The sequence below is a fragment of the Pelmatolapia mariae genome, linkage group LG2, assembly GCF_036321145.2.
Source record: "Pelmatolapia mariae isolate MD_Pm_ZW linkage group LG2, Pm_UMD_F_2, whole genome shotgun sequence".
Taxonomy (NCBI): domain Eukaryota; kingdom Metazoa; phylum Chordata; class Actinopteri; order Cichliformes; family Cichlidae; genus Pelmatolapia; species Pelmatolapia mariae.
The window spans coordinates 29,481,189-29,495,927 of NC_086228.1; the positions used below are offsets into that span (position 1 = coordinate 29,481,189).

The 14,739-nt window shown below is 45.1% G+C and overlaps 1 protein-coding gene across 3 annotated transcripts; it reads left to right on the forward strand.

The window, feature by feature from the left end:
- The first annotated feature begins 271 nt into the window (after positions 1-271).
- On the forward strand, positions 272-10,339 carry pcdh18b (protocadherin 18b). Of its 3 annotated transcripts, none has more exons than XM_063498415.1 (4): positions 272-2,989; positions 3,336-3,424; positions 3,728-3,897; positions 8,909-10,339. In XM_063498415.1, exons 1-4 carry the CDS (start codon positions 485-487, stop codon positions 9,865-9,867), a joined length of 3,723 nt encoding a protein of 1,240 aa, XP_063354485.1. In that variant the 5' UTR covers positions 272-484; the 3' UTR covers positions 9,868-10,339. The 3 variants fall into 3 exon arrangements, with proteins under 3 accessions (XP_063354485.1, XP_063354504.1, XP_063354495.1); XM_063498434.1 differs by having other exon boundaries at positions 3,728-3,843; XM_063498425.1 differs by having other exon boundaries at positions 3,369-3,424.
- Positions 10,340-14,739: the final 4,400 nt, after the last annotated feature.

Here is a 14,739-nt window from a genome sequence, read left to right on the forward strand (position 1 = left end):
TGTTGTGACACACTTCTGCGGTGGGGGGAGTGGGACTCCCCCCCACCGCACTCCTGTTGCTTAAAGGAGGCCATTCTGATTTAGGAGAAGGGAGGAGGTGGGGGAGGAGTGTTTGTGTGGAAAAGAGACGGGGCGGGCGCAGAGAGGGGCGCGAGAAGAAAGACTAGCGCGCGCGCACACATTGACTTTTCTCTCTCTCTCTCACTCTCTCTCTCAGTCACACAGAGTGGGAGGGAGCTTCCTCAGCCACACACAGACACACACACTCAGAGCATATGTGGAAGTGTGACAGAGCGGTCTGCGAGGAGAGAGGCGCAGTTTGTGTGTGTTCGTCTCCCACGAAACGACTTTCTTTATTTCTTCCTCTCTCTCTTTGTGTCTCGTGCAGTTTTCGCAGGACGAACATGTCGCAATAAGGACACGCGTGTTCTCCCCTGCGTGATCTCCCCTCTGTGGAAGTCATCCCTCGGTGTGAGCGCAGAAGATGGGGGCAAAGAGGAGCCAAAGAAAAGCGACCGTTTGGTCCTCGGCTCCACTCCAGCTCGCGCTGCTGCTGCTCGCGCTCGTGCACGGCGCCAGCGGGAAGACTCTGAAATACAAAGTTTACGAGGAGCAGAAAGTGGGCACAGTCATCGCGCGGCTGAAGGAGGACGTGTCCGCGGTTCTGCCAAAGTTACCCAGCTCCCTGAGCTTTCGCTTCCGCGTGATGCAGCTGGGCAGCACGCCGCTGCTGGCCGTGCGCGAGGACGACGGACAGATCAGCATCGGCACCAGGATCGACCGCGAGAAGCTCTGCGAGAAAAACTCCAACTGCTCCATTGAATTCGACGTGGTCACGCTGCCCACGGAGTACCTGCAGCTGTTCCACGTGGAAGTGGAAGTCCTGGACATCAACGACAACTCCCCGCACTTTGCTCGCGCCATCGTCCCCATTGAGATCTCCGAGAGCGCGTCAGTGGGGACGCGCATCCCGCTGGACGGCGCTGTGGATGCGGACGTAGGGGAGAACTCTCTGCACACGTACTCCCTCACAGCCAACAACTTTTTTAAGATCGACGTGAGGACCCGGACGGACGGGGCCAAGTACGCAGAGCTGGTGGTGATGAGAGAACTGGACCGGGAGGTGCAGGCCAGTTACCAGCTGCAGCTAACGGCCTCGGATAACGGGGTGCCCCCCAAGTCTGGCTCCACTCTGCTCAAGATCAGTATTTCGGATTCCAACGACAACAGCCCGGCCTTTGACGAACAGGCTTATGCCATCAATTTGCTAGAAAACTCTCCCCTTGGGACTCTAATTATTGATTTAAACGCCACGGATCCTGACGAGGGCACTAATGGGAAAATAGTTTACTCTTTCAGCAGTCATGTCTCACCAAAGATCCTGGAGACCTTTAAGATCCACCCTGAAAATGGCCACATTACTCTGATTAAAAAGGTGGACTATGAAACCAGTGCTTCCTACGAGCTGGATGTTCAGGCTCAGGACTTGGGCCCTAATTCCATTCCTGGACTTTGCAAAATCGTGGTCAAAGTTGTGGATGTCAACGACAATAAACCAGAGATAAACATTAACCTGATGACGCCTGGCAAAGAAGAGGTGGCCTACATTTCAGAGGGGGCCCCCATGGACACATTCATAGCTCTGGTGCGTGTTGATGACATTGATGGAGGGCTCAACGGTGAGGTGGTGTGCAGGCTGCACGGCCATGGCCACTTCAGGCTCCAGAAGACCCACGAGAAGAACTACATGATTCTCACTAATGTCTCACTGGACCGCGAGAAGAGGTCAGAGTACAGTTTGACGGTCATAGCTGAGGACAGGGGCTCCCCCAGCCTCTCCACCATCAAACACTTTACCGTCCAGGTTCTGGATGAAAATGACAATCCTCCGTGTTTTGAGAAGAGCCGCTACGAGGTCTTTAAGTCGGAGAACAACTCTCCTGGAGCCTACCTGATGACAGTGGTGGCCTCAGATCCAGATCTGGGCACCAACGGTCAGGTCACTTACACCATCGTAGACACGGTGGTACAAGACAGCCCTATTTCCACCTACGTCACCATCGACCCCTCTAACGGTGCCATCTATGCACTGCGCAGCTTTGACCATGAGGATGTCAGCCGGATCGCCTTCACTGTTCAGGCACGTGATGGGGGAAACCCCGCGCAGTCGGCCAATGCCTCCATCCTGCTGACTGTTTTGGATGAAAATGACAACCCGCCCATCATTCACTCCCCCTCACTCCGGAATCATACCGCTGAGCTTCCCGTGTGGAAGTATGCATCCCCGGGTCAGCTGATCACCGCCCTTAAAGTCACAGACCGTGATGCTGGTGCCAACGGAGAGGTGAGCTGCACCATCATCGGTGGCAATGAGGATGGGCTGTTTGTGATGGATGCCCGACGCTGTGAGCTCAGAACCAATGCCAGTCTGGAGCAGGCTCCGCGGGACATAATGGAGATCAGGGTGGAAGTGCAGGACAGAGGCATCAGCCCGCTGTCCACAGGAGCCCTCCTCAGGCTCTCTGTGCAGGAGAACATGGACATTCTCCCCTCTCTGTATCCTACCGGCTCCACCCAGGCCTCACTGGATCTCTCCCTCATTGTCATCATTTCTCTGGGTGCAGTCTGTGCTCTGCTGCTCATCGTGATGCTGATGTTTGCGACGGCCCGCTGCAGCCGTGAGAAGAAAGACCCCAGACACAACTACAACTGTCGCGTGGCGGAGAACAGCTACCAGAACCACCCTAAGAAGCCCGCCAGGCAAATCCACAAGGCAGACATCACCCTGGTCCCGACCGTCAATGGAACTTTACCTGTGCGTGCACACCCGCGCTCCCCCTCCCCTTCCCCTACACCTGAGAGAGGCACGCTGGGGAGCAGGCAGAGCCATCATAGCCGCCAGTCACTGAACAGTCTGGTCACCATCTCCTCCAATCATGTGCAAGAGAACTTTGCTCTGGAGCTGGCCCACGCCACTCCTCCTGTAGAGGTGAGAGGTTTACTCATTTTCTTTAAATGTCCATGGGATTGATGTAAACCTGATTTACATGTAATACTTTTCATTGAAGTATTTATACTTATAGTACTTTTTCATTTGAAGCCGTGCACGTGGTTTGTCATGTACCGGGGTTACCTCCCGTGTTCTGTTCAGCTGTACGTGTCGTGTTTTTTGTTGACCATCACAAAGTCATGCACTTCCTCAGCCCCCCCCACAATGCCCCCCCAAACATTGTCTTGTGGCCTTGCTTGTTGACTCCATTCATTTTCCCCTCTTCATTTTCCCTTTTATTTTGTCTTTTTTTCCTTTCTTTTTGTTTTTTTTCTTGGCTTTGTAGCAAGTCTCACAGCTTCTGTCCATGCTTCATCAGGGCCAGTACCAGCCACGGCCAAGCTTCAGAGGCAACAAATACACCAGAAGCTACAGGTAACACATGCGTGAACGATGCTTTGTGTGCTGGCACACCTAGGCACACATGAGGAAGAGCCCTCTGAGCTCCTCCTCATGTCACAGTGCAACATTTCCACTGTTCTCAGCTCTGTTCTGGTCCAGTCGATTTTGGAGTTAAACTATATGCTCAGTAACTTCACATCTGCATAATTTTATGTTAAAACCCTTCTGCAGAGCACTCTCAGTGAACCTTATTATTCATCAGTGTGGTGTCTTCATAAATGTGCTAATATTATTGGCTGTGATTCATGTATCAAATCTGCTTCTGGCTTTTTGCAGATATGCCCTGAATGAGATGGATAAGTTCAGTCTGAAGGACAGCGGACGGGGAGACAGTGAGGCCGGGGACAGTGACTACGAGCCCGGCAGGGAGTCCCCCATGGACAGGCTCCTCGGTGAGGGCTTTACTGAGATATATGCCCCTGATGGCCAGCACAGAGCACATGCAGGTACATCACACCGCACTGCCCTCGGTAGATATGAAGCCAAGCTTCAGTCTTTATTTTGCTCAGCCTTTGTCCACCACTCTAATATTGTTCTTATAATAATTATACGTAGAATTGCTAAGAACTGTATCCATTAAACATGTAGATTCTTGGTTTGCTAATCTAACAGCTACAGTGAGATTTATATTTTTGGTGATTTATCAGGTAATAGTGACAAGTGCCTGTGTTCTTGGAGGTTCACGCCAACAGCTCTAAACACAAACACTTTCATCTTCTTTTCATATGAGATGATAAAATGTAGCAAATTATGGCAGCTGGCAGTCTGTGGCCTGCATGTTTGGTCGATTTATTTATTCAAATGAATTAAATCAATACGTCAATTTAGGAAATTCATTAGAACGTATGAGTCATCATTCACTCATGTTTACGTGGGTCACAAACTCTTTGAGCGTGGCTCAAACTGGGCAACACCAGAGCTGCTTAACCTTTGCTTAGCAACACCACCTAGAGGTCATCTGATGAGGACTGTGCCACACCCTCAATTCATTCTCTATACCACCGATACTAATAACATGCCATGTACTATACCACTTAGTCCAGCCCTCGATGGTTGATGCTTTCTGATTCCACTGACCACCGCCTAATTTCTCTCAACAAATCACATAATTTTTACTTGAAAATTTAATTAGCCAAGACCTGATTTGTAATTTAAGTGCTCATTTTCTTTCCTTTTAGGTCATATAGGTATTAACCCTATTAAAGAGGTTTTCAAGTCAATTTTAAAAGAACACTTGAGTTTCTCATACGTCACTGTAGTCATTTGTAGTCATGGTGTTCTCTGTGGACCACAGCTGCCTGATGATTAAACAGACAGAGCTTCATATGAAAAACTGTGGAGCACATCGTCTTTGTCCGAGTCTCCTTTAACCTCAAGTCAAACTTTACTGTGCTGGTTTGCATATTATGGGATTTTTGACTTTGCCCCCATTCTTTAGAGTGGAGTCAGAGGTCCTTTAGATCATCCTTAAAAACTAAAATGAATTTTCCACTTTACCAAGACACGAGTCTATTTGTGGGATGATGGGAATACTGTGGCCTATAAACAGCTATAATAGGGCCGGGATCCTTACTGATTTCTCTCACTGATTCAGTTTAGGCTCAGACAGTCAGAGATATTATAATTCTGATCATTTATCAGTACATGTCCATATCTTTATATCTATAAAAACAAAGCTGAGACTTCATCAGAGCAGATGCCTTTGTGTCCAAGTAACTGAGGATAAAACATCAAGCAGATGTTCCTGTCCTGGCTTTTTATAGCAGATAACTTTAAAAATATTCTGCAGTCCATCAAAGACTGAAGCAAACCATGAATCAACATGTGAACATGACCTGATGCTGCTGAAGTGAAGCAGAGCAAAGTTACAGAGGTTTGATTACAGACACAGCTGAGCAATCATATGTAAAAGTTTACATTTCTTCAGTTTGAACAGCAGAAATGAGGCTTTCATGTCAGAGCTCATTTTGGAGAAAGAAAAAACAATAAAAAAACTGAAACTAAAAAAATAAGCTGCACATGTATTGACTTTGGAGGACTGTGAGCGACACTGTCATGAAGTTGTTGAGCCTCTGCCGCCTGCTGTCATGCTGCTGGGCGGTCCCTCCTCTCTTTAGCTGAGTTAACGAGGAAGAATGAGCACTTTTTAGTGACCCTACTGACTCTGAAGTATTCTGTCTGCTGGCATCACATGTGTGACAGGTTTGCATGCTAGTTGAGCAGGGTACACTCAGTCACATCCTGTAAAACTTTCACTGTGTCTTGGCTAACATCATACAGGCTGCAAGCTTCTGCAGCATCTTTTATCACGCCATCCCTCTTCTCCCAGAGCTGCTGCTTCTTCCCGGCCAGCTTCCCACACAGCCATCACTTAATACCACATTTGAGCTACATCCCAATTAAAGTCGATTCAGACAGGCAGACAATCTCATCACTAACGCCTCCTCCTTCCCTCCCACCCCTTCTTTACAGCTTTGTAGAGGAGCTCCGCTCGTTAGGCGCTCTGCTTTTTCCCACCTTCAAACCTTCATTTCCAGCCATCCAAACCAAAGCTCTTATGTTGCTCTGATGAAACGGAGGCATTTAATTGCCACGAGGCGCAGAGTTGCTATGCAATCGGCTCAGAGTTGCGCTCATGATTAAACCCTGAAGAGCACAGTTACATCTCTAGGCTCACCTTTCTCCTTACGGATGCTTAGGCCACCTCCCACTCCCGGTCCACTGCAGTATAAAGTCAGCTCTCTGTTATTATGACTCAGTGTGGAAGCCTTAACCCCCGCCCCCTTGGATGTAACACAAAGCTTTGTTTCTTGCTTGTCTAGATGGAGAAGACTGCAATAAATGATGCCAAAGACAGGTTCTCTGTTTTTCACAGCTAATACACAGCTGTAGTACAGAGCCATTAGTAAAGCAGTACTTGCACATTTTACTCAATATTCACATTTATTTAACACTTGTACTGCCTTTAAGCTCTTGTACATGAGTAACCCTGCTGGCTTACTTCTAATAGACCTCTGTGTAGTGCTGCTGATCAGCCCTGATCACATCTTTATGTTTAGCATGAGTAAACAGTGTCGTTACATACAGGCAGGGAGACCTATTCAGGCACCTGTAACAGTAATAGATTACTCCTCCAGGTTTAGATATCAGCCTGGGAACGTTCCTCAGGGGCCGATGACTGGAACTTTGTCTTAAATACGAAGGCATTAGTGCAACGCAGTGTTTTTAAAGCTTGACTGGATGTCTCCTTTCCACTCTGACTCTTCTTCTTTGGTCTGTGCCTGCTTTACACAAAGCCAGAGTGCTCCTGTAAATCGTAGCTGTCAGTCTGATCACCGACGTTCACTGATCGTGCGTCCTCCTCTTAGCAGGAATAGAAGCTGAATTGGTTTACTGATCAAATCCAGTCTCTGACGTAAACACACAGTGAACCATGTTGTCCTCAGTCCTCAACAAAGTACTCGGTTCTCTTATCTGAAAAGTAAATCCCAGTAAGTCAGGAGGCTCTCAGTTAACCTCCTAGGACCTGGCGTCCACATATGTGGACATCACATTTTAGGTTGTCTAGACCAAAATACTACATTTTGCTCTACAAGAGCCTGATAGCCAGTTAAAAGGACATTATACTGCCATGGTTCTATTGAAATTTAAAACCAATGTCTTCATATGTGAATCTCATTTTTGTCAAAAACAAAATCAGGTAAAAAATAAAAATTACCTAATTCTTTATTTTTACATTCATCAGGTCCCAATCAGCCGAAATAGCAAAGAGAAATTAAAAATGCATAGCATGAAAGAGTTTGGGTCTTAGGAGGTTAATGTTTGTTTGACGTGGATTTTTGTTCCTTTTCTGTTTTCACACACCAGTCGCTCGGGTTAAATCTTTCATTTTTAGCCTTTCATCAGCGAGGTAGCCAATCTGCTTCTGCCCCCGCACTGTTTTCATCCTTCCACTGCACCCAAATGCACTTTTCATCTGCTCTAAGATGTATTATGAATGTTCCTTTCATGTTAATGAGGGGATAATGAAGTCCCTCAACAGCGTCACTGAAAAGCACCGCAGTCCTTTAATGAAGGCTTTAAGTTGGCATATTTGATTTGTCTAATTTATTCTTCAGAGATTTTCTATTTGAAGATTTAATATTGAAAAGAGTGACTTGAAAGGGAAAAATGCAGGGCTTTTAGAGGAGGAGTTATTTTGAATGGGTAATAGGCATTGATCGGCCTGGCTGAATCGTCTCTCTGTGGTGAAGTCGTTGGACGATAGACGGCAGAGCTCCTGCAGAGAGCCTCTCAGACTAATTAGGGCAGCTTTCCAGAGACAGCCAAGCACGAAAAAAAAGAAACACCTGAGGACGGACAGGCAAATGTTAGCTGGATGGAGACTCTTCTTCATTTCTGCCTGTTTACAGCATAAAATATGGACATACACAGGACATTATGGGATGCTTTTGAAAGTAGTTTGAAGTCATTTTTTTCCTATTATGTTTGAAATTGTAAATATATCACCAGTAGGCCCGTAGGTATACACTTATTTTCTTGTGCATTGTGTATATTCATACAGTCATGTGGAAGAGAACGTTTCTACAGGAATCTATGAAGTCATTTAACTCAGCGGTCCCCAACCCCCGGGCCGTGGACCGGTACCGGGCCGTGAGTCGTTTGGTACCGGGCTGCGAGAGTTGAGGCTCGGGTGTGAAATTGATGGTTTTCAGGGTCTTTTCCCGTGTTGTGGGTGTGCGTTTTATTTTGAAAGAAATATTTGCACGTTACCATAGCGACCAGAGAGCATTAAGGGGCAGAGAGGAGGAGATTACTCTCAATGTTGTTGGCGCATTTCAGGAGGACGCTGCTAATAAAGTTAGATAATTACACAGTTAATTCATGTTTATTATTATATTTACAGAAGGCCGCTCCATTAAAAATATATTCTGACATTAGAGCAGAAAAGGTTGGGGACCGCTGATATAAATAACTAATTCAATAGCAGGTAGAGCCATCCTTAGTAGCAAGTCAGTTTGATTTACATAGCATCAAATGACAACAACAGTCACTTCAAAGCACTTTATCTCATAATGTAAAGACCCTACAATAATCCTGAGAAACCCACCTGTGAGCAAACATGAAGGCCACACCTGTTCAGTCTTCTAATAGATGGTAGCTTTGTGTTAACACACGGCTAAATGTTTTAGACGTCACATTTGCTGATGATCAGTTTGATGAACAGTGAAAGAGAGAGGGAACCTTTTCACGTGGTTATTCAGTAACTGTAAGTGTACTGAGTGTACTATAAGGATTGAAACAAACCTATGTTCTGTGAGTTTTACTTTCCTGTTTAGGTTTTAGTAAAAGGTTTATCTTTAAATGACTCAAAACACAAGCAGGTTTACTTTTGTATAGAGTGACCATATGGCTGCAGCTCACTCGTGATTGCTCATGCTTCTGTCTTCTCTGCAGCCATGAGGCTTTGCACGGACGAGTGCCGCGTTCTGGGTCACTCCGATCAGTGTTGGATGCCACCCCTGGCCTCCCCAGCCTCGTCCTCCTCTGACTACCGCAGCAATCTCTACATCCCCGGGGAAGAAGCCCGCCAAGCCAGCGACGTCTCTCAAGAAAAGACCCCGCAGCCCTGCACTGATACCGGCTCCGCCCGGAACCAGAGCTTCTCCACCTTCGGCAAGGACCTCGGTGGGGAGGACGGTGAAGACGAAGGGGGAGAAGGTGCCAGCAGCAACGAGGCCGCAGACGAAGACCTGTGTGGGACCACGTCTTTGCTTTCAGAGATGAGCAGTGTGTTTCAGAGGTTAATACCCCAGGGCCTGGACTCATATGTCCAGGTCAGTGAAAACCAGAAGGGGACTAGCCTGAGTGGGATGGGCGTACCGATGACTGGATCTTTAGATCGCAGGAGGGGTCATTTGCCCGGCAAGCCCAGCCCCTCTGTACACCAACAGGGAGTGGCAGCCTGGGCCGCTAACACCCACTTCCAGAACCCAGGTAGCAGCATAGGCCCATCTGGCCACCACCAGGGCGGTAGCTACCACACGCTGAAACCAAGCACCAAGCTCAGCTCACAGAGCAGCAGCCACAAGGGCTCACAGGCGCCCAAAAACAGCCCCCAGAACAGCGGTCACGCTCCCAAGCCCCACAGCAGCCCTCTGCTTACGGCGCTGGTCAGCCCCACGCTGGTGCAGCCTCCCCCGGCCCCGGTGCCGGTGTCGGCGCCGCTCCCTGGGCCTTCCTCCAAGTGGCTGCCAGCCATGGAGGAGATCCCAGAGAACTACGAGGAGGACGATTTTGACTCGGTGCTCGGTCACCTTCAGGGCAAACGTAGCGATAGCCGGCATGAATTGGTGGACGCCAGCGAGTTGGTGGCTGAGATCAACAAACTGTTACAGGATGTTCGGCAGAGCTAGACTTCCTGTTTATTCCCCGCCCCCTCAGTGCAGAATGAAAGTGAGGGCGTGTTGGTGGCAAAAAAGACCGAAAAGGAAATAACAAAGAAAAAAAACAAGACCTGCAAGTGTCGTTAAAGTTGCATTTCAGTTTTAATAATTGTGTTTTGTGAATGCTAAATATCCAAAAAAAAGGTACACAATGTGACTGTATTTATCTTTGTATTTTGAAAATACATTTGTATACTTATATTTATAAAAAATGTATATAATTGTAATCAGAAGTCTATTTTTATATTTTAAATGCATGTTGAGTACACGTTGAATCAAGACTTTGACATGCGATTGACATTCGACATATTTAAATGGCTCTTTTGTATTGTGATTATTTTTTATTTGTCACTATAATATGTATTCATTAATATAATACTGAGTTAATAGACACTTGTGTTTGTGGATTATTGGTGCAGGGGAATGATAAACAAATAAAATAATGCACAAACCTGACCGAGGTGTCTGGGTCACATTTTCTGTTGCACAGTAGGAATTTTTAGAGCTCCGCTTTCTTCCCAGGAAGATGAGGATGAACGGAAATGGAATGGCTGCAGTCGACTGGATCAACCATCAAACATGCTGATAGAAAACAATGAAATCTATTTTACTGTCATTCCTTTCAATATGAGACGTATTTCAGACTAGATTTGATTTGCTGTAAACGTCCTTCTGTCAGGATTATTTATCAGTGCAGACCCCAGGTGTTCTGCAAACAACCCTTGTACACAACATATTCATTTTCATTTACATGACAACACAGTCTTTGATAATGATAATACATTATCAAAGATCACATTATATTTAATGCTGAATACATAATTGTTAACTAAATATTCACATACAGTTATATTTGTATATTAATATATAGAGTACTGTTCAATAATTTAATCTTACCTGTGTTATATTTGAAATAGACTTCTGTGGGTTGGATGCTGAGGTCATGTGAGTTGTGTCAAACATTTAGCTGTATTACCACCATCTGCTTGGTTCACTGCAGGTGCAAGACTTTGTACACACCACACGTTAGCTACAGCTATAATTCACCCTCCAAATTCTATTTGCAATCCATTCTTCTTCCATTCTTTAACCAAACAATGCTGACCCATCAATCGAATGGCAGTAGAAATCAGCACACTTAATTGTTTAAATGAATACATTTTTTCTTATACATGTACAGTCACGTCAAGGTGCTTTATACTGTAAACATCCTACAACCTTAGAGCGACACTTCAGCAATCAAACAACAAGTACTTGGCAACAGAGGGAAGGAAAAACTCCCTGAGCAGAACCAGACTCTGGGAGGGGCCAACATCTCACCCTTGTTGGGGGTGAGGGGAGGAAGAGAGGAAAAAGACATGCTGTGGAAGAGAGGCAGAGATTATTAATAACCCACGATTAAATTCAGAGAGGTCTGTTAACACATAGTGAGTAAAGAAGAAACATGTATACTATGTCTTCTAATGATGCTGCCTAAGGGAAGCATGTATAATGTAAATAGAATTGGTCCTAGCACTGAACCCTGTGGAACACCATAATAGACCTTAGTGTGTAAAGAGGACTCTCCATTTACATGCACAAATTGGAGTCTATTAGATAGATATGATACAAACCACTGCAGCGCAGTACCTGTAATACCTACAGCGTGCTCTAATCGCGCTAATAGGATATTATGGTCGACAGTATCAAACGCTGCACTGGGGTCTAGCAGGACAAGCACAGAGATGAGTCCACTGTCAGAGGCCATAAGAAGATCATTTGTAACCTTCACTAAAGCTGTTTCTGTGCTGTGATGAGCTCTGAAACCTGACTGAAACTCTTCAAATAAGCCATTCCTCTGCAGATGATCTGTTAGCTAATTACAGTAGAGAGTAGTTGTAAAGCAGCTAAGACCGCTGAGTCTAGAGATGGCTTTATAAGTAACGGTTTAACTGCAGTCTAAAAGGGATGCTGACTTTTTGTCACCCTGGTGCTGACGAGAAACTAGGATTGTTGTTTCATCTGTCCATGCTTTCTTAGTTATAACAGGGAGTCCTCTCTGATTGGTTCCCTTCTTTTAATGTTAGCCAAGTGTCTTGTATTATGCATATAGAAGTTGAAACATTATTAATTATTCAAAAACAAGTGAATTTTGTTTGTTTCCTTTGATATTTGAGTTAGATATTTTGGTTTGTTTAATGTTCTTTGTCTCAATAAAAATTAATACACTGATGAGCCACCTAGTGCTCGGTATGCTAGGTTGGTTATTTGGAGTTTGTTTCATGTGTCCAGTTCATAACTTCAGTTTATAGGCAGCAGATTTGTTGGCAGACTTCAGAACTAACTCATTTTTACTCTTCCTCGTTCAGCTTTTGTGTAACCTTGACTTGTCTGAGTAAAACCAAGCAGACCTCTACTTTTCTTTTAATTCTTGCCCTCATCTGTGAACTATAGCACTCCACTCCTTACCCAAGTTTTTGTGTTTCAAACATTTTCTTAAAAAATGTTATGTTAATAAAGCTAACAGCTGGTCTTCATGAGGACACAGCATCAGAAACGCTGGTATGTATGAAATGAGCTGTAATCCTAAAGCAGGGAAGAGTCTCACCTCTGCAGTGGAGCATCGTCAAATACCAGCAGAACAAATGCACACGCAGCAGTGCATTATCATTTTATTAGTATGGATTATGTAGTATTTCAGGTACTAGTTAGCAATTATTTTTTGCTCACATGGCATCAACATCAGCTGATAATCAGTGAAAGAATGAGCTTCAGTCTTAGTGATTAGAAAAATCATACACAACATGTCAGCACAGTGACACAGCACACTATCAGTACAACAAACTGCAAACACAAACAACACAGAACTGTGGAAATTAGACAAATTAGTAAATATATAAATAAATGATCAAATAGTTTAGATAATAAGTTCAACTTTAACACTTTTAATTTGGTCTTCTCAAATATAAGGGATTTATGCCGTCCCTTGCTTTATACATCTATAACAGTCTTTTTTGTGACAACCACTTGTTAGTTAGTAATTTGGCTAATTCACTTTAAAAATAATTAGCTGCATTTCTGCCATTCTAAAGGCTCTGAACACAGAGAATACACTGAAAATGGATTTCATGAAGGGTAAAGCCACCTGCTCTCCTCAGTTACTGATCCTAGCATCAGGAAACATCGCTTTTTATTATTCATATTAGAAGCATTTCTGCTAACAAAATGTCTGGAAGCATTTAGGATTAATTTAGTCTGCGCTCAGAGAAGCCCAGCAGTCTGTCATCAGTCTCAGAGCCACTCGAGTTCACAACAAAAAGAGACGGCTTAGATGTGGTGGCAGGCAGAAATGTGCTGGAGACGCACGTGGAACTAGGTGCTGCTAAAACCCCCAAATGGTTGAATTTTCATGGGGGGGGGGGGGGGGGGGGGCGGTAGATTAGAGACACCTCCCTCCCCTCTGCCTTGACAACTAGACAATGGGTGACACCTAGAGGTTCACCGTGTGCACTGTAGGCCCATGACTCCAGCTCTTACCACATTACTGCGGCTACCCACAGCAGTAATGAGCCCTGACATGGAAGGCAACCACACAGAGCCCCCTGGAGGAGAAATGGTCACACTGCAGCTTTTACAGCATGTATCTGTAAGGAAAACCAGGTTGCAGCCCAACACAGCATCAGAACGTAAAAAAGGAAAACATTATATATGATTAGTAAGGAGGCCATAAATCAGCAAATGTTGATTCAAACTACAAAGAGCCTCAAGTTATGTTTCATTGTGTTTTCTGACAAATGACTGCAAAAAGGGTCCAATAAGAAGGTCGTGTCTTTAAAGCCAGCAGTCAGCTGAAGCCTTCCTGTACACTGTGTGCATGTTCTCCCTGAGTCCTCTCTGAGTACTGCAGCTACCTGTATGAATGCATATCTGCCTCTCTGTGTTAGCCTTGCAACAGCACGACAGCCCGTTGTTGTACCCTGCTGTGCCCTGCCTCTCACCCTATGACTGCTGGATAGGCTCCAAGAAAGACAATAACAACACTATGAGTCATGGATTGACCTCCCTGGAGCCCAGACCTCAGCATTATTGAAGCAGCGTGGAATCACCCGGACAGAGAAGAGAACAAAAAGCAGAAACATCTAACAAAGAGCTTTAAATGTCCTTTTAGAAGCCTGTAAAAAGAATTGAGAGAAGATTGGAGTTAGGAGTTCAGACTGTGCTGGACAACAAAGCTGCTCACACCAAATATTCACTTTCAAACTCTTTATAATATATAAGGAAACTGAATAAGAATGTTACTAGCTGTGTTTCTGTGCATGTTTACATATTTCAGTAAATCATGGACCGATTTGTTATAGCAGCATATAAAAGATATGGGCAGGCTCAAACCTTTTACATAGTACTATATATATATTATCACACGAGCAGTGGCTCCTGACCTTTTTTTCATTAGATGAAGAACTACCCAGCCCAGGGTCGTCTCCCTCTACCCACACTCACGGAGTGCAAAGACGTCTGGCACATTAAAAGCAGCTCTTAAGTGAGAGCTGATTCTAACACTCACCATGAGCTCCTCTTCTTTGAGGACAGTGAATGTGGTTTTCTCGAGGGGCTCCTCTTTCCTCTCCACACTCAAACAAACACAGGCATGTTGGTAATTCTACATTGTGCACAGTTGTGGGGGTGGCTGTAGAGTATGTGATCTACTAATCACAAGGTGGGTATTCATGGGCACGATGCTAAATCCAAGTTGCTCTTCGATGCATCTATCAGAGTATGAATGTATATGAATGTTACCTACAAAGCACAGGAAAACCTTAGAAATGCTTGTATAAATGGATGTGAATGGGTGAATGATGCAAG